This window comes from Camellia sinensis, chromosome 5 (assembly GCF_055761805.1).
Source record: "Camellia sinensis isolate YWXY chromosome 5, ASM5576180v1, whole genome shotgun sequence".
NCBI classification, from domain to species: Eukaryota; Viridiplantae; Streptophyta; class Magnoliopsida; order Ericales; family Theaceae; genus Camellia; species Camellia sinensis.
Genome location: NC_138965.1, coordinates 173,326,913 through 173,346,865, shown reverse-complemented (window position 1 = coordinate 173,346,865; position 19,953 = coordinate 173,326,913). Strand labels below are relative to the sequence as shown.

At 40.0% G+C, this 19,953-nt stretch overlaps 1 protein-coding gene across 9 annotated transcripts; it reads right to left on the bottom strand.

The window, feature by feature from the left end:
- Positions 1 to 448: 448 nt before the first annotated feature.
- LOC114271227 (protein root UVB sensitive 6-like) lies at positions 449 to 19,379 on the bottom strand. Of its 9 annotated transcripts, none has more exons than XM_082870467.1 (10): positions 19,167 to 19,379; positions 9,979 to 10,050; positions 9,765 to 9,875; positions 9,537 to 9,656; positions 3,946 to 4,048; positions 3,722 to 3,854; positions 3,437 to 3,456; positions 3,177 to 3,324; positions 1,773 to 1,828; positions 449 to 920 (listed from the first exon to the last, which is right to left on the bottom strand). In XM_082870467.1, exons 1-10 carry the CDS (start codon positions 19,185 to 19,187, stop codon positions 709 to 711), a joined length of 996 nt encoding a protein of 331 aa, XP_082726593.1. In that variant the 5' UTR covers positions 19,188 to 19,379; the 3' UTR covers positions 449 to 708. The 9 variants fall into 9 exon arrangements, 7 of the variants coding, with proteins under 7 accessions (XP_082726593.1, XP_082726594.1, XP_082726595.1 ...); XM_082870468.1 differs by having other exon boundaries at positions 19,127 to 19,373; XM_082870469.1 differs by having other exon boundaries at positions 9,979 to 10,040; positions 19,167 to 19,373.
- Positions 19,380 to 19,953: the final 574 nt, after the last annotated feature.

Here is a 19,953-nt window from a genome sequence, read left to right as displayed (position 1 = left end):
AGCAGTAATCCTAAGTCCATTGAAGCTAGGCTTCTATTGGGACTAGGTTTGTGTTGACTATAAAAGAGAGGTACCCTCATGGGTCTAAGGTATCCTTTTTAGGCTCTGAATAGTGAGTTAAGCACTTTTGCTATCTTTGAGAGATAACTGACTTGATCGTCGGAGTGCCCCCGGGTGGACGAACCACCGTCGGAATCTCTTCTTTTTGTTGACAGGTTGTTCGGGTTTAATCTATTCTGCCGGTGCTCTCTAGCTAAGTACTAGTTTGGCAGTGTGGTCGGAAATTGATACACACAAGCACCAAACTACATATCTCCAATACAAAACAATCACATAACTACAAAACACTAAAATATGAAAACATTACGTATCATTACATACTTGCTAGCAAGATAGTTAGATACCAACATATAAGACCAAAGGCAAACAAAAGAAAAACACAACTCCATTGACCAATAAATCAAATAAATTAAATAAGGAAATAAGATGAGCATGCACTGATATCTCTGTTGATATCATCTCCGCCTTTGATTTTTCTCTAGGGGTCAGATAGCCTCACCTTTGCCATTCTCTAGACTGCATATTAGTTGATCTCCTCTCACTACAAAAAAATTGACTTTTTGGTGGTCACCTTCACTGTTTTAGCCTTTTTCAGTTTTCAAAAACCCGTTCTCTTAAAAATATTCAATACACAAATTCTTCAGAAGGCTAAAAAACTAAGATAACAGGTGAACATGTCCTAAATAGAATATCAATATTGAAGGTGAAATGAAATAGCCAAGAAATTAATTTGTGAACATGTTCTAAATATTTTGAATAGATATATCTCAGTATTGCTTTGCGATTTCCGACAGTGAAGAGTATGTTCCCAGGACTGCACAAATAATGCCCAGTGCCACTGTTGTGATGCTCAAGACAATCTGAATATGTGAAAACAGATGCAAGTAAATACAAGGGAAGTAGTTACATATACCAAAAAATATACAATAATAATAAATATTGACTATGTTTCTTCTTCCATTCATGTATGTGCTTCTTTATTTAATTATTTTCTTTCTTCTTGCTTTATTCATTTATCAGTCTAACAATTAGTTCATGGCCATCAATTTATGCATATGTTATGATATCCATCTATTACAGTATGGTACATATGCTGTCTCGTACCAAAAAACAATGAGCTTGTTCATTTCACCAAAAAAAATTCTAACAGAAACCTAGAGCTTGTTTGGTTGTGTTTCTGTTTTCTGCTTTCTGTTTTCATGTTTTTAAAAAAACACACAACTTATTTGAGGAACTGTTTCTGAAAACAACCAACTTATTAGAAAACACCAAAAAATTGTTTTCATACAAAAAATGGAAATGATGGGTGTTTTCAAAAAAATTCATTGTTTTTGTTTTCCAAAACAAAAAACGGAAAACAACCAAAATGCCCAGTTCTCTCAAAAACACAAACAGAATATTTGCTGCTACACCTTGTTAAACTTCATTCTGCCACTCTTCTTTGAGTTAAAAGTGAAGCACAAGCATCAATTTGGTGTCATGTTTGAAGAGAGTAATATTCTTTCTATAAGAAATGATTTCCAGCTCCATAACCAAAGCAAACATTGAATTCTTTTCAATAAGTCTCATGCTAGGACATTCTTGATCCTTAAAGCTATAAGAAGGCTGTTGTCTGATGCATAATCCATTTAGTTTTCTAATGTTTTCTTCCGAAATTTGAGGATAGAAATAAGGCACAAAATATGAAGGAACAGTGAATTGAGCTCTGTTACCTGGGTGGTTGTCGCCTTCTTTACAATTCTTTGGAAACATAATGCTGGCACTATTACTGCCGAAGCCACACCAAATGCATTGTTAATGAACATATCTAAACCCCACACAGAAATCAACAAAAATTCATAGACAAAAAACCAAAGAGGAATACAAGACATAAACAAATCAGGAATGAAACATACATCATAAGATGTTGGTAAAGATGTGTAATCTTTAGGAATGATGTGGTTAATATGTAAGAATTTGATCTTACTTTGGGCTGCCATTGATTTATATTTTATGATTTGTGAAAAACAGGTTGAAAGTGATTAAGATAGACTGACTAATATACGGTCCATCTTAGTATATGTATTGTTTTCTAAAATGGGAATGTGGTATGGAAGTGTAGGGCATGTTTTTATGTTGTTTGGGTTCAATAGGAGGACCCTAACCTTTCAATCCTAAAACCTTATTCCTTTTTAGCCTACCACTCTAATCCTAAAAACATAGCTTTTCCCTTGTTATCCAGAAAACTCAGAAAGATATTACTTCTGTGTTTACACTAAAATCAGTTTATAATGAATACGTATTCATTAGAAAAGGTCCAAAAGAGAAGATTTCACACTAAAACCAGTCTTTGGAACAGACAAGGACTCTTGCATATACTGTGATGTGTGTCAGTGCTTTCCTAACCCTATTTTAGAAAATAGGAAAAGCTCATGGATAGAAAAGAGGGCAGCTACATAAAAGATCTTTTCCTAAAAGACAACTTCAAGGTTTTCTCCCCTTTCAGCTTCTTGTGATGTTTCTAATCTCCCACCAAATGATTCCAAGGTTTCAAAAAAAATTAGTTTTATTTGGAAATTTTCGGTGTTTAAAGGCTGCCTTAGACTTAACCAAGGAGATGGTTTTTAATAGAGCCAACTGGAGGAGTAAATGGGTCCATGTTTGCCGACCCCAAGTAAATTGGGACTAAGTTGAGTTAAATTGAGTCAAAGGTTAGCTAAAATACACAGCTATGATATTGTCAAACTTTTTTGCTTAACAAAACATCCAAATTCAATTCCAACTTTCTTGATATTGGTTTGAATAGTTGACTGCTCTGGTTGAATTGGAACTAACATTGTCAATTCTGGGGATATGTATTAATTATTTAAGAGTGCACTCATCAATATTACCATAGTTGTGACATCACTAGCACTAAAAACTACCTAACTGATACTGCAACTACAAATCAAAATGCATTTTAAGGTGAATGCATTTTGAAAACCTTCCTATAGGCAAACTGCTCTTAAATAATGCCAAGAAATGACATATATAGTGCATGTCAAGTACAGAATCAAACATTAAGATTGTAAGTGATGATCTTATTATACATGCCAGTGATATGATATGGAAATGAATGGTAAGAAAACATCACGTACTGAAGAAAGGAACGAGAAATGCAACAATAACAGAAGAAATGACAAGTGCTGTCCTCAGCAGAATGAAACACCAGAAAGTACAAGAGATTCTGACAGGCAGCAGTTCCTCGATACTTCTGGCCAATGGGTTCATCAACAGGGCAAACTTGTGCAGTGTTAAGGAATCAAATATGGATATTTACTTCATAATTTTGCAGACAACGTCACAAATTACATCTAATATCCTATTTTCATAACTTAATAATTTAGTCAAAGGATATTTAGTGAATGGGTTGATAACCTGCAAAAATAAATAAATAAATAAATAAATAAATAAAATTACAGGAACAAAAACAAAACTGTCGAGTTAGAGAAGACATCAATGATTGAAAGGACGAAAAAAAAAATCAAGAGCTCACACAGGAGATAATAAGAGATCAAGGAGGATGTGGAATCTGATACTTACTGTTGTCCACAATGCAACTTTAGCAATTGAAAAATCTGTGATAATCAAAGAACACGTCACGGTAATGAATCAATAAGAATTGAGAGAGAGAGAGAGAGACCTTGATCGATCTTGGAGTTGTAAAGGAGGTGGAGAGTTCATTCTTCCCATGGCTCGTCTTGAAGGCCGTCGTGAATGTCTTCGCCGGCCATTACTATTCACCAATTGTTTGGGTCTCTTTCTTGCTCTTGCTCCTGAATAGTACTAGAAATGATGAGAGAGAAAGAGAGAGAGAGAGAGAGAAGACTTTTGGATTCACTATCTCCGTGGCATTGGTCACTCAACTCATCCGATTCACTATCACCGACTGATTTCGATTTCCTACTTCTACGCCTAGAACTCCTGCTCTTCCTCTTCCTCCTCGACCGTGAATCATCCGAATCAGCATCTGAAACAAATTGAGACGGAGAGAGAGAGAGAGAGAGAGAGAGAGACGTAAGAAGAGATTAGGGAATTTAAGATTGGGGATTTTGGTTTAAGAGATTGGGGATTTTGGGTTTGGGGTGGGGGGAAACCCGAGCGGGAATGGAAAAGGGGGGAAGAGATTAAGGATTTTTGAGATTGGAGATTTTGGGTTTGGGGTGGGGGGAACCCGAGCGTGAATGGAAAAGGAAGGGAGGGAGAAATTTTTGGGGATTTTTTTTTTTATTTTCATTACAAATAAATATTTAAATAATAAAATTACTTTTTTTTTTTTTGCAACAGAGGATGTCATTGCTAAAAAAAATTATTTTTTATTAAAATAATTTTTTTTATAGTTAATGAATTTTTATTTTTATTTTTATTTTTTCATTTAGTAGGGTTGAAAATTTATTTGTTTCATATTTATTTTAATGAATAAAAAATTATTATTTTTTTTTATTTGGTAGAAGTAGGGATAATATTTTCCATTAAAATAAAGTTAATTTTTTGTAGTCAATGTGGCATTTGCAATGGTAGTAGTAGTAATAATGGAATGGCATTTGCAGTAGTGGTGAATGTGGTAGAGAAGATGGGTGGTGAGAGAGAGATGAGTGAGAGACAGATAGAGAAGAGAGAGAGAAAGAGAGAGAGAGAGACAGACAGAGACAAAGTGATGAGCGAGAAAGAGACAAAGTGGTCGCTAAAAGTGCATTTTCTTGTAGTGGAGAGCTCGGTAAATAGAGAAGAGATGAGGGAGAGAGTAAGCAAGGTGAACACAATGGGGGAAAGAGACAAGCAGACAGACAGACAGACAAACAGACATAGAGAGAGAGAGAAGAGCGAGAGACAGACAAACAGACACAAAGAGAGAAACAGAGAGAGAGAAGAGTGATAAGTGAGAGAGAGACAAAGAGAGAAAGAGATATAGAGAGAGAGACAGGGAGACAGAGAGAGAAACAGATAGAGAGAGACATATAGAAAAATAGAGAGAAACAAGAGATGAGCGAGAGATAGACAAAGAGAGAGAGAAAGAGAGCGAAAAGAGATGATCGAGAGAAAGACATAGAAAAAGAGAGAGACGAAGAGAGAAGAAAGATGAGCGAGATAGACGGAGAGAGATTGAGAGAAGATAAATGAGCAAGAGAGAAGAGAGATAGAGAGATGAGAGAGATAGAGAGAAGAGAGATGAGCGAGAGACAAAGAGAGAAAGAGAAAGAGAAAGAAACAAAGACAAAGACAAAGACTGACAGACAAAGAAGAGTGATGAGTGAGAGAGAGAAGAAAGGTAATATTTTGTGGTAGAGAAGAGGAACCGACAGTAGTGGTGAAGGTGGTAGATAAGAGATGATGGTGGTGGTGGTGGTGATGGCAAAGGAGATTAGTGGTGAAATTGTGGTAGATGGAGTAGCAGGGGTGAAAGAGAGGTAATGGTAGTAGTAGTAGTGGCAATAGTGGTAGTGGTAGTGGTGGTAGTGGAGTGGTGGCGATGGTAGTAGTAATGGTAGTCGTAGAGTGAAATGGCGACCGTAGTAGTAGTGGTGGTAGTGAAATGGCATTTGCAGTAGTGGTGAAGGTGGTAGAGGAGATGAGTGGTGAGAGAGAGAGATGAGTGAGAGGCACAGAGAGAGAGAGAGAAAAAAAAAAGATGAGAGAAGAGATAGATGAATGAGAGACGCAGAGAGAGAGAGACAAATAGACAGACAGAGAGAGAAGAGTGATGAATGAGAGAGAGAAAGAAAACAGAGAGAAAAAGATGAAAAAATAGGTGAAAAGATATAAACAAAGAGAGAGACAGAGAGAGAAAAAAAAAGAGCGAAAAGAGATAAACAAGAGAGAGACAGAAAGAGATGAGCGAGAAAGCGAGAGAAAAAAAAAGAAGAGAGAGAGAAGATAGATGAAAGAGATAGAGAAGAGAGATGGACGAGAGACACAGAGAAAAAGAGAGAGAGACAGACAGACAGAGAAGAGTGATGAGTGAGAAAAAGAAAGAGAAAGAGAAGAGAGACAGAGACACAGAGAGAAAGAGAGAGAGAGAGACGGACAGACAGAGAAGAGTGATGAGTGAGAGAGAGACAGAGAAGAGAGACAGAGACACATAGAGAAAGGGAGAGACAGACAGACATAGAAGAGTGATGAGTAAGAGAGAGAAAGAGAAGAGAGACAGAGACAGAGAGATAGGAAGATGAAAGAATGGGTGAAAAGAGAAATGTTCAAAAGAGTAAGACGACGTCATTTATAGTGGATCGATAAATCGAGAAGGAGCTCGATAAATAGAGAAGAGAGTGAGCAAGGCGAACATAGTGAGGGAGAAATAGATAAATAGACAAGTAGAGAGAGAGAAGAGTGATGAGTGAGAGAGAGAGACAGTAAGAGAGAGAGAGAGAGAGAGATAGAGATAGAGATAGAGGGAAAGATAGAAAAAGAGAGAGAAACAAGAGATGAGCGAGAGATAGACAAAAAGAGAGAAATAGAGTGAAAAGAGATGAGCGAGAGAGAGACACAGAAAAAGAGAGAGACAGAGAGAGAAGAGAAATGGCAAGAGAGATAGAGAGAGATAGAAAGATAAGAGAGAGAGAGAAAAGAAATGAGAGAGATAGAGAGAAGAGAGATGAGCGAGAGAGACAGAGAGAGAAGACAGATGAGAGAGATAGAGAGAAGAGAGATGGCGAGAGACAGGGAGAGAAAATGAGAGAGAGAAACAGACAGACAGAGAAAGAAGAGTGATGAGTGAAAGAGATAAAGAGAAGAGAGATAGAGACAGAGAGACATGAAAATGAAAAAATGAATGAAAAGATAAATGTTATGTCAAAAGAGTAAGAAGAGATTAGGGATTTTGAGATTGGGGATTTTGGTTCAAGAGATTGGGGATTTTGGGTTTGGGGTGGGGGGAAACCCGAGCGGGAATGGAAAATGGGGGAAAAGATTAAGGATTTTTGAGATTGGAGATTTTAGGTTTGGGGTGGGGGGAACCCGAGCGTGAATGGAAAAGGAAGGGGGGGAGAAAATTTTTGGGATTTTTTTTTTTATTTTCATTACAAATAAATATTTAAATAATAAAATTACTTTTTTTTTTTGCAACAGAGGATGTCATTGCTAAAAAAAATTATTTTTTATTAAAATAATTTTTTTTATAGTTAATGAATTTTTATTTTTATTTTTTCATTTAGTAGGGTTGAAAATTTATTTGTTTCATATTTATTTTAATGAATAAAAAATTATTATTATTTTTTTATCTGGTAGAAGTAGGGATAGTATTTTCCATTAAAATAAAGTTAATTTTTTGTAGTCAATGTGGCATTTGCAATGGTAGTAGTGGTAATAATGGAATGGCATTTGCAGTAGTGGTGAATGTGGTAGAGAAGATGGGTGGTGAGAGAGAGATGAGTGATAGACAGATAGAGAAGAGAGAGAGAAAGAGAAAGAGAGAGAGACAGACAGAGACAAAGAGATGAGCGAGAAAGAGACAAAGTGGTCGCTAAAAGTGCATTTTCTTGTAGTGGAGAGCTCGGTAAATAGAGAAGAGATGAGGGAGAGAGTAAGCAAGGTGAACACAATGGGGGAAAGAGACAAGCAGACAGACAGACAGACAAACAGACATAGAGAGAGAGAGAAGAGCGAGAGACAGACAAACAGACACAGAGAGAGAAACAGAGAGAGAGAAGAGTGATAAGTGAGAGAGAGACAAAGAGAGAAAGAGATATAGAGAGAGAGACAGGGAGATAGAGAGAGAAACAGATAGAGAGAGACATGTAGAAAAATAGAGAGAAACAAGAGATGAGCGAGAGATAGACAAAGAGAGAGAGAAAGAGAGCGAAAAGAGATGATCGAGAGAAAGACATAGAAAAAGAGAGAGACGAAGAGAGAAGAAAGATGAGCGAGAGAGACGGAGAGAGATTGAGAGAAGATAAATGAGCAAGAGAGAAGAGAGATGAGAGAGATAGACAAAAGAGAGATGAGCGAGAGACAAAGAGAGAAAGAGAAAGAGAAAGAAACAAAGACAAAGACAAAGACAAAGACTGACAGACAAAGAAGAGTGATGAGTGAGAGAGAGAAGAGAGGTAAAATTTTGTGGTAGAGAAGAGGAACCGACAGTAGTGGTGAAGGTGGTAGATAAGAGATGATGGTGGTGGTGGTGGTGATGGTGGTGGTGGCAAAGGAGTTTAGTGGTGAAATTGTGGTAGATGGAGTAGTAGGGGTGAAAGAGAGGTAATGGTAGTAGTAGTAGTGGCAATAGTGGTAGTGGTGGTAGTGGAGTGGTAGCGATGGTAGTAGTAATGGTAGTCGTAGAGTGAAATGGCGACCGTGGTAGTAGTGGTGGTAGTGAAATGGCATTTGCAGTAGTGGTGAAGGTGGTAGAGGAGATGAGTGGTAAGAGAGAGAGATGAGTGAGAGGCACAGAGAGAGAGAGAAAAAAAAAAGAGATGAGAGAAGAGATAGATGAATGAGAGACGCAGAGAGAGAGACAAATAGACAGACAGAGAGAGAAGAGTGATGAATGAGAGAGAGAAAGAAAACAGAGAGAAAAAGATGAAAAAATAGATGAAAAGATATAAACAAAGAGAGAGACAGAGAGAGAAAAAAAAGAGCGAAAAGAGATAAACAAGAGAGAGACAGAAAGAGATGAGCGAGAAAGCGAGAGAAAAAAAAAAGAGAGAGAGAAGATAGATGAAAGAGATAGAGAGGAGAGATGGACGAGAGACACAGAGAAAAAGAGAGAGAGACAGACAGACAGAGAAGAGTGATGAGTAAGAGAAAGAAAGAGAAAGAGAAAGAGAAGAGAGACAGAGACACAAAGAGAAAGAGAGAAAGAGAGAGACGGACAGACAGAGAAGAGTGATGAGTGAGAGAGAGACAGAGAAGAGAGACAGAGACACATAGAGAAAGGGAGAGACAGACAGACATAGAAGAGTGATGAGTAAGAGAGAGAAAAAGAAGAGAGACAGAGACAGAGAGATAGGAAGATGAAAGAATGGGTGAAAAGAGAAATGTTCAAAAGAGTAAGACGACGTCATTTATAGTGGATCGATAAATCGAGAAGGAGCTCGATAAATAGAGAAGAGAGTGAGCAAGGCGAACATAGTGAGGGAGAAATAGACAAATAGACAAGTAGAGAGAGAGAAGAGTGATGAGTGAGAGAGAGAGACAGGGAGAGAGAGATAGACAGAAAAGAGATAGAGAGAGAGAGAGAGATAGAGACAGAGAGACATGAAAAGAGAAATGTTCCCAGTGAATTTCACATTGTGTTTTTTTTTTTTTGGGGGGGGGTCTTAATTTTTATATCGAATAACGGTAACATATACAATGAGGTGCCATTTAACATACCAAATAATATTAGGACTGGAAACGAAGTACAAAATATGCAGATCAATTTAATTGTGTCAACAATCACTATAGCAGCCATCAAAATATGTTCTCAATTGGCCCAATGCAAACACAAGATTCTGGAAATCGTAATTGAAGTTGGAGAAGCATACCAGATTGGCAACATTGCCAACACATTCTCCCTTTGCAATAACATCCCCAATGTTTTCTCCTTTGGCAAAGGCTTTGTATATTGGAGTGCGAGTTGAGGTTGATGTGACAGCACCAATATTCTGCAAGTGAAACAATATGAAAGTAAAGCAATAAAGCTAACTCATCACATAGATCAGACGGAATTTATAAAATGGGAAGAAAATGAGAGACAAAGAGAGGGGTTGAACCTTGGCCACATTGGCAGTACAAGCTAAAGGCAGAAAAAGGTATGGCACAACTACAGTAGCCAACTCTACCCCAACACCCAACTCCATTAGAAGATCACTCGCAAAATGAAGCTGAAAGGAATCATGATTTTCAACAAAGATTGCTTGTTAGAAATCAAAACTAAGTTCAGTGAAAATCAACCACAAGAATAACTATGATTGAGAGCAATTTTACCTGCTTCAAATCATAATCAAATTTTTTCCCTTGCCAAGAAAAAAGCAATTTTCCAACCCAACCTACACCATCCTATAAATAAAGCATATGATGTATTTAACAAAATCATATTTAATACCTCTGATAAGGAAGCTTCAAACTCCAAAGGAAGCATGTAAAGCCACAATGCTAGATACAGTATAAGTATCATGATTCATAAGGCAGTAAAGTTTTTTAATCAAATTAACAATAGACTTGAAATTTTATTGTTGGGTTTTCATGCATAAAGAATTTAATCTCAAATGAGCCTAATATATATTTTTCAAAATTTTATTTGCCAATGTAGATTATAGATCAAATTTAGACAAATTGCTATTAAAATCTTCCACAACCTCTGCTTTGTTTGCAGTTATTCTGCTTAGGAGGCTTTTTTTTTTTCCCCTAATAAAAGTTGGTTTGGAATATGTCCCATGTACTTTCTTGTGAGAGATTTGGAAGCCAACCAAAAAAAAAATTAGAGAGAGAGAGAGAGAGTCCTTGAATGGCTTCAAGCAAAAGTGGTTGATCTGGAGCCATGGTTCTGTCATCACCACCATTAGAGGATCCTTGTTGGTGAACTTCAACTTCTCCCGTCATCCTTGTTGGAGTTGTGTGGCATCGCTAATCTCTCCTGAGTTTGCTTCAGTTCTACAGCTTGTGCATTCAAGTTACCCGGAGACCTTTGCTTCATTGGCTTGGAGTTTGGGAACACATCAAGATAGTGGGAGACTAGGTCAGGATCTAGTCCGGGCATTTCCTTATATGACCAAGCAAACACATCTGAGTATCGGCTTATCAACTTTAACAACTGTTCCCGCTTTTCTGGGCTAAGGCTCGAACTTACGAATACCGGCCTCGGTGCATCTTGTCCATCACTCAGATCTATTTCGATAAGTTGTTCAGGCTGAGGCTTCGGCCCATCTTGCATACATTCTGGAGCCACTTCAGGCTTTATTACTATATCATTGTCAGGAGGCTCTTCTTTTGACTCGGAGTCGGTGACTGAAGAAACCGACTCCCCGCACCTTCATAAATAATACACCATCTTGCCTCCTTCTCGAACTTTCATCACCTTCCGAGGAATAGGCGGACTTTCTGGTCTAGACATCGCCCGCTTACTTGATTCTGTCATCGGCTCCTTGTCGTCTTTGATATCCTCCCAACGAGGAATTTTGACCCCTCGAGGCTTAGAGGTGGTGGGAACTTCTTCGACAGCCAGTTCGGTGAAGTAGATGGCATCAGAATAATGAGCTTCATGGATCTCGAACGGCCTTTCTGTAGCCTGAATTGTCACCGTCTTCTTTCCCCATTTAGCCTTAACACACTGATGATAACTTGATGGTACAGCCCCATATCTATGCATCCAGGTCCTCTCTAGAATGATGTGATAATTTGCCTCAGAATCGATAATATGGAACTTGGTGGCCGAGCGAATCTCTCCAACGGCTAAATCAACTGTTACGCATCCGATAGTAACTCTCCTTTCTCCACCGAAGCCAGTGATGACTATCGGCTGCTTCACAATGCGTTCTTCAGAAATTCCGGCTTTTTCTAGAGTAGCGCGAGTCATAATGTTGATAGAGGCTCCACTATCTAGAAAGGCCCTTTTGAACTCAACCCCGTTAATAAAAACAGTCACATAAAGCGGGCGATTGTGAGAAAAAGGATACTTTCGATCAGCCTCGGAGAAAGTAATGGCACTAGATTGCTCTTTTGCCTTCCTCGGGATAGACCCCTCAGTCGACATGCATTCCTCATGGTGTGCCTCGGCTATATTAATGATAGACTTGGTGATTTCCGTTCTTGCCTCCCTGGAAAGTCCAAGCTGGTCAAAGAACTGCTTGAACTTTACACAGTCTTGCAGGGTTTTGGCATAGTGATCCGGATCTTTTTCCACTCTTGGAGGCTCGTAGTTAACCATCTCCTCGGTCTCCTCAAAATAAGATGCCACATAAACATGGTGTCCTCCTCTTCCATAGTATTCTTCTCCTCCTTCTGGATCAAAGGGATCTTCGCCATGAGTCATAAATGTTCTGCCCTCTGGATCGAGAGCACTTCCATAGTGTAACAACCCTCATCACTGATCACTGATTGACCATTGATTACTGATACTGTCACTGATTACTGCTAAACTAAGACTGACTGAATTCCAAAACTGATCGATCGACGGTATCTGTTTAAATACATGTCTATCTGTTTGACTGTTGAACTATCTGTTCATGTTTATATGTTTAAACTGCTAATTGAAGGCCTTATCGGCGGCCGAATTAGAAACCGATTAGTGTTTTATGATCGTCACAATTAATGTGATTTTATGGTGTATTTACCTGAAAACTGATTAGGTATGATTAAATTAGATTAAAATAAGCTAATTAAAGAGTTTGACTTAATTACCATTTTGCCACCCTTAGTGGCCCACTCAATATAACATATTTGAGCCTCAATATACACTTAGGCAACATTTTGCTCAGCCATTTTGAGCCTCAACCGACCTTAGAGAGAGAGAGACTAGAGGAGTTGGTTTTCATCTTGAAATTGTTTGGAGAATTGAAGGAATTGAAGTATAGATTGCATATTTGAGCTCCTAGTCTTCTAATTCAAGCTCTAGGTAAGGATCCTATCTTCTTATTGATGCTATTGAACTAGTTCTTGCATGGTTCATGCTTCATTGTAGAACTAAGTCATGATTTGGGTCATTAATGGTGAATTGAAGCTCATTTCATGCATGCATGTTGGAATTAATGAGTTTGGAGTCGAATTCATGGTAATTGGTGCATGCATGTTCATGTTTATGTTAAATCCATGATTTCACCATGTTTTGAAAAGAATTGGCTCCTTAGAGCATCAAATTGAAGCTTTGAAATGATTTGAATTCATGCATGTTTGCATGTCATGTTTGAGGATTGTTCTTGGAAAATGGTTTGAAATTGGGTTTGAATTAAAAACCCTTGGGCTTTGATTTCTCAAATTGAGCTTTGAACTATGATATTCTATATGTTTATAAGAGTTTTCCAGAAAATGAGCCCAAGAGGATCGGTTTGAGTTGTTAACAACTTGGTTTTGAGCTTGGAGGTGCAATCTGGGTTTTCCAGATTTCGCACTTCCGCTCGAGCGGGGGAAGTGCCGCTCGAGCGTGGAATCCGAGCATCCAGCATCTCTCTGCACTGTTTTACAGTCCGCTCGAGCGGAGGATTGAGCGCTCGAGCGGAGTCATGTCTCAAGCTCGAGCGGGCGTCGAGCGGAGATTTCACCCATCCAGTACTTTTACAGTACGCTCGAGCGGGAAAGTTTACGCTCGAGCGTGAACCTTTGTTGCATGACCGCTCGAGCGGGGAAACCTGCGCTCGAGCGGGACTCTGTTTTTCTGAAAATGCTTTTAAATGTGCATCTTTGCATCCTCATCTCATTCTAGGCATTCTTAGGCCTAGTTGTAGACATCTTGTTGAGGATATAGATGTAGAACACACCGAGGCATTAGGGGTTAAATTATTATCTTTCCCAGCTGTGTAGCTTAGTGTGTTCAATCTGTTAACTGTGTAGGGTTGGCGACTGGGGAGACACGGTCTAGCTTACTATAGCCCAGAACTCTGTGAGTAACATTTGTGTAAAGATATGTTCAAAATGATTATCTTCTGAACAATTAAACTGAACTGTTTCTGAACTGATTACTGTTAACTGAATGAATGTATGTCCTATATTCTGAACTGTATTGTGGCATCCTTAGCAACTACTGTTACTGATTGTTACTGTTACAGAGATCTCTGTCGGTTCCCATGTTGGAACCACTACTGTTTACTGATATGATGGCCATCATTCACTGTTTGGTCTATTAAGACCCGATCTATTAAGACCTACTGTACTGTTTAGCTACTGGATGTACCACATATGACTGTTATAATCTGTGAAACTTGGAGCAAAGTGCTGCACGGAACTAAGTGCTACAGAGTGAGCCACCTCTAGAGTCTGTGCGAGACACCTCTTGAATCCATAAGAACTGTACTGTTTTCTGAAATGTTACTGTACTGTTACTGTACTGTTACTGTACTGTTACTGTTACTGTACTGCTACTGCACTGCTACTGTTACTGTACTGCTACTGCACTGTTACTGTTACTGTACTGCTACTGCACTGCTACTGTTACTGTACTGCTACTGCACTGTTACTGTTACTGTACTGCTACTGTGCTACTGCACTGTTACTGTTACTGTACTGCTACTGCACTGCTACTGTTACTGTACTGCTACTGCACTGTTACTGTTACTGTACTGCTACTGTACTGTTACTGTTACTGTACTGCTTGTACTGTTACTGTTACTGCTACTTTATTGTTACCGTTACTGCTACTGTACTGACACTGCTACTAGTACTGCTAACGGATGTGCCACGTACGATTACTATGATTTCTAAATGACTGTTACGGCATCAATATGAGCCACAAACTGACTGACCGATATACTGAATCAATGAACTGTTTAAATTTTGAAAAGACATTCATCCTAAACCTCTTTACGCATTATGTTATTCACTGGGCTTTAGCTCACTGCTCATATATATATATGTAGGTGTTCAGGCACTGGACCGTTGCTAGGAGCGTCAGGCAAGATTTTGTTTTGTCAGCCAACCACTGTGCCTCACTGTGAGGTTCTAAGCCGTTCAAGCTTCGGCTTTGGGGTGTTTTAATATTCCCCGTCTGTCCCTGTAACTGTTTTGTTTACTGTATAGACTGTATAGACTATTACTGTACTAGTTAATAGGGATTAGATCCCTGTTCTGAATTATTGTACTTGTATGTGTAGACTGTCACAGCTCATTGGACATTGTTTATTTACTGTATTGGCTTCCGCCAGGCCCTGTACTCTGTTTTACTGGATTACTGTTAGGTAGGCCTTCGGTAATCTCGGATTACTGGCCGGTTACGGTGCTAAACCTATAGGGCCGGGTTTGGGTCGTGACACATAGTAAACTTGCTCACCCTCTGGCTCGAGGATGTCGTCCAGATAACAGTCATCGTCATCGAGATTAGCGATAGCCTCAATCATTGGGCCTTCATAAGCTATCATAGCAACATTCTTGCCCTTGTCTCGGTGTTGAGGATACGGTTGTTCTCGGATGTCTTGAGTCCCTCGCTTTTTGAACCTCAATTCGTCTGCCTCGACTTTATCTCTGAAGATTTTCCTGAGAGTCCAACACTTCTCTGTCGGATGTTTCAATGTACGATGGTAGACACAAAATTCAGGGCTCTCACGGTCCTTTTTTGATGGCATTTCTTCAACATAAGGCAATTTTAGCTCTCCGTCAGCCACCCATTCCTTAACTAGAGCTTTCACTTCCTCGATTCCACATGGATAAGAAACATTCCCCTTTTCACCATTATATTGCTTTCTTTTCTGGCCTCTATGACCTCCTCCTTGTGAATTTCGGGTATCCGGGGCAGAGGCAGCAGCAACGATAGGTCCACGAGATGACTTGAAACTAGTCTTGTAACTGGCTTTAAATCCGGACTCCTGAGCCTGAGGAATGCTAATGTTCCGAGCTGCTTCTATTAATGCCGAGAAGGTGGGTAGCTTGTGGTTAACTAGAAACATTTTGTACCTGCTCAATGCCCCTTCTAGACAAATTTGAACCAGATAACTCTCCTCAACAGTTTCATGACAATCCACGGCCTTGTCCTGAAACCTTTTGACGTAGTCAAGGATGTCTTCACTTTCTTGTTGCTTCTCTTTACACAATGTAAGTGTGGTCACCTTCTCCGCCACTTGAAAGAACTTGGAGTGGAATTTGTTAACCATTTCCTCCCAACTTCGGACAGAGTTTGGGGCCAAATTAACATACCAACTATATGCTCGGTCGGTGAGGGACTTAGAGAATTCTCTCAGTCGGAGGACGTGGTTTGAACCATGAATACCTAGAGTCTCGATGAATCGCACAACATGTTCTCGGGCATTTCCTTGTTTGCCGTCGAACTTGATGAACTTCGGCACTGTATACCCCTCAGGGTATGGATAGCTCAGCATCTCAATGGGGTAAGGCGGCTTGACGTCTGGATCAGGCAAAGAGGGTAAGGTCCTCTTGCCCCGTTCGAGATCGAACATGGCCTGCACATCGGCGAGAGTGAGAAACTGTTGAGGGAGAGAGTTTGATGGTTGTATTCCCGGGACTTGGCTTATGTACCCGAAGACTGAGCTAGGGGCGTCTTGGCCATTCTGGTGCTGTGAATTCATCATTGGTGAGGACATTTGACGATACTGGCCATCAGCGCCTATAGACAAGCCAGTTGGTGATGGGATATTGAATTGAGGCCCATAGAGTCCACCGCATGGCGCCGCTATACCGGGTTGTGCTTGCAGATTTGTTGTTGGCACCAAAGGAGGCCCGCTTGGTGCTTGGGTAACATTCACTGGTGGCGTAACAAGATTAGGTACGGGCATAGCTCCCTTTTGCGCCAATAGAGGCCAGAAAAGAAAGCAATATAATGGTGAAAAGGGGAATGTTTCTTATCCATGTGGAATCGAGGAAGTGAAAGCTCTAGTTAAGGAATGGGTGGCTGACGGAGAGCTAAAATTGCCTTATGTTGAAGAAATGCCATCAAAAAAGGACCGTGAGAGCCCTGAATTTTGTGTCTACCATCGTACATTGAAATATCCGACAGAGAAGTGTTGGACTCTCAGGAAAATCTTCAGAGATAAAGTCGAGGCAGACGAATTGAGGTTCAAAAAGCGAGGGACTCAAGACATCCGAGAACAACCGTATCCTCAACACCGAGACAAGGGCAAGAATGTTGCTATGATAGCTTATGAAGGCCCAATGATTGAGGCTATCGCTAATCTCGATGACGATGACTGTTATCTGGACGACATCCTCGAGCCAGAGGGTGAGCAAGTTTACTATGGAAGTGCTCTCGATCCAGAGGGCAGAACATTTATGACTCATGGCGAAGATCCCTTTGATCCAGAAGGAGGAGAAGAATACTATGGAAGAGGAGGACACCATGTTTATGTGGCATCTTATTTTGAGGAGACCGAGGAGATGGTTAACTACGAGCCTCCAAGAGTGGAAAAAGATCCGGATCACTATGCCAAAACCCTGCAAGACTGTGTAAAGTTCAAGCAGTTCTTTGACCAGCTTGGACTTTCCAGGGAGGCAAGAACGGAAATCACCAAGTCTATCATTAATATAGCCGAGGCACACCATGAGGAATGCATGTCGACTGAGGGGTCTATCCCGAGGAAGGCAAAAGAGCAATCTAGTGCCATTACTTTCTCCGAGGCTGATCGAAAGTATCCTTTTTCTCACAATCGCCCGCTTTATGTGACTGTTTTTATTAACGGGGTTGAGTTCAAAAGGGCCTTTCTAGATAGTGGAGCCTCTATCAACATTATGACTCGCGCTACTCTAGAAAAAGCCGGAATTTCTGAAGAACGCATTGTGAAGCAGCCGATAGTCATCACTGGCTTCGGTGGAGAAAGGAGAGTTACTATCGGATGCGTAACAGTTGATTTAGCCGTTGGAGAGATTCGCTCGGCCACCAAGTTCCATATTATCGATTCTGAGGCAAATTATCACATCATTCTAGGGAGGACCTGGATGCATAGATATGGGGTTGTACCATCAAGTTATCATCAGTGTGTTAAGGCTAAATGGGGAAAGAAGACGGTGACAATTCAGGCTACAGAAAGGCCGTTCGAGATCCATGAAGCTCATTATTCTGATGCCATCTACTTCACCGAACTGGCTGTCGAAGAAGTTCCCACCACCTCTAAGCCTCGAGGGGTCAAAATTCCTCTAATGCTTCCAATCTGGTGGTTAGAGCCCTGAATTTTGTGTCTACCATCGTACATTGAAACATCCGACAGAGAAGTGTTGGACTCTCAGGAAAATCTTCAGAGATAAAGTCGAGGCAGACGAATTGAGGTTCAAAAAGCGAGGGACTCAAGACATCCGAGAACAACCGTATCCTCAACACCGAGACAAGGGCAAGAATGTTGCTATGATAGCTTATGAAGGCCCAATGATTGAGGCTATCGCTAATCTCGATGACGATGACTGTTATCTGGACGACATCCTCGAGCCAGAGGGTGAGCAAGTTTACTATGGAAGTGCTCTCGATCCAGAGGGCAGAACATTTATGACTCATGGCGAAGATCCCTTTGATCCAGAAGGAGGAGAAGAATACTATGGAAGAGGAGGACACCATGTTTATGTGGCATCTTATTTTGAGGAGACCGAGGAGATGGTTAACTACGAGCCTCCAAGAGTGGAAAAAGATCCGGATCACTATGCCAAAACCCTGCAAGACTGTGTAAAGTTCAAGCAGTTCTTTGACCAGCTTGGACTTTCCAGGGAGGCAAGAACGGAAATCACCAAGTCTATCATTAATATAGCCGAGGCACACCATGAGGAATGCATGTCGACTGAGGGGTCTATCCCGAGGAAGGCAAAAGAGCAATCTAGTGCCATTACTTTCTCCGAGGCTGATCGAAAGTATCCTTTTTCTCACAATCGCCCGCTTTATGTGACTGTTTTTATTAACGGGGTTGAGTTCAAAAGGGCCTTTCTGGTGCTGCGAATTCATCATTGGTGAGGACATTTGACGATACTGGCCATCAGCGCCTATAGACAAGCCAGTTGGTGATGGGATATTGAATTGAGGCCCATAGAGTCCACCGCATGGCGCCGCTATACCGGGTTGTGCTTGCAGATTTGTTGTTGGCACCAAAGGAGGCCCGCTTGGTGCTTGGGTAACATTCACTGGTGGCGTAACAATTATCAACCTTGAGAGTGAAAGTGGGAGATCAATGGAAGAGCCTTGCCATTATTCTATTCTCTAGCCATTTTGCCTTCTTCTTCACCCAATCTCTTATCTCCATCATCTCCTTTGTTGTTGTGTTCCTAAGTTGAGATTATTGAAGAATCTAAGCCTCTCATCATGTTCTAGAGAATTCGAAGTTGTTCTTCAAGGATCTTCGAAGATCTTCGAATTTTCCAACTCTTTTCCTTGAACCCTCTCCTACAGAGTACACAAGTTCTAAATTACATACCAAATTATGGATTTGGGGTAGTAATCTATGAACCGAGAAACAAAGAAGTTGAACCAAGACAAGAAACGAAACAGAACAAAGAGCATACACACATATCTATATATATAGGCATGGCTTTGTGCACTAACTAACCGACTCTCTTTTGCAACACATTAGAAATCTTTCCAGCAACTGAGCAAGCAAAGAAATTAGCTGAAGTTTGGGCAGTTGTAGAGGCGATATTGCTTGAATGCTAGCAATTGTTATCCGAACGGTGCACCGAACAAATGAATCTTCCAGGAGAAATCAATTTCCACCGCTTCGCAGGTTCAGAGCAGGAAGGAATCAAGAATCAGGAATCAGGAACGCCACTCTTACGTTCTTTTTATATGGGTTATAGATTCAGTCATTGTCAACACTACCACCACTAGCCCACCTCACTCTTCTTGCCTCACTCTCCCAAGTGTATGCTGACTGGGCTTGGGCCCATAGCCCAACTTGGCTTTTCTTTTTTGACACCTAAAATTCCACAACCCCATTTTTACATTTTTAAAATAATTTTAAAATTTTAAAAAGAAAAGAAAAGGTTTTAAATTCTGCTAATTAATCTTTACTAGGATCCACTCTTATGATGCATGTGGGTGGCCCACTAACTGTCCAATGAGATTGTGGGGTTCCAATTTTTTTGAACAAGACCTAGTGGGAGTATTATTTATGCCATTTGGATTTCTATAATTTTGCTAGGTTTAGAGTATTTTTAGTGGGTTGCTAACAATTTACAGCCTTCGAATTAACTAAACAAATAATTTTTTTTTTTATTTAAAAATAACTCCACAAGGTAAGTAATGCTAATATATATATATATATATATATTATTTAACACATTTCTAATTTTTTTAGCCTTTTTAATAATTTTTTTAAGTGATTAAAATAAAAATTT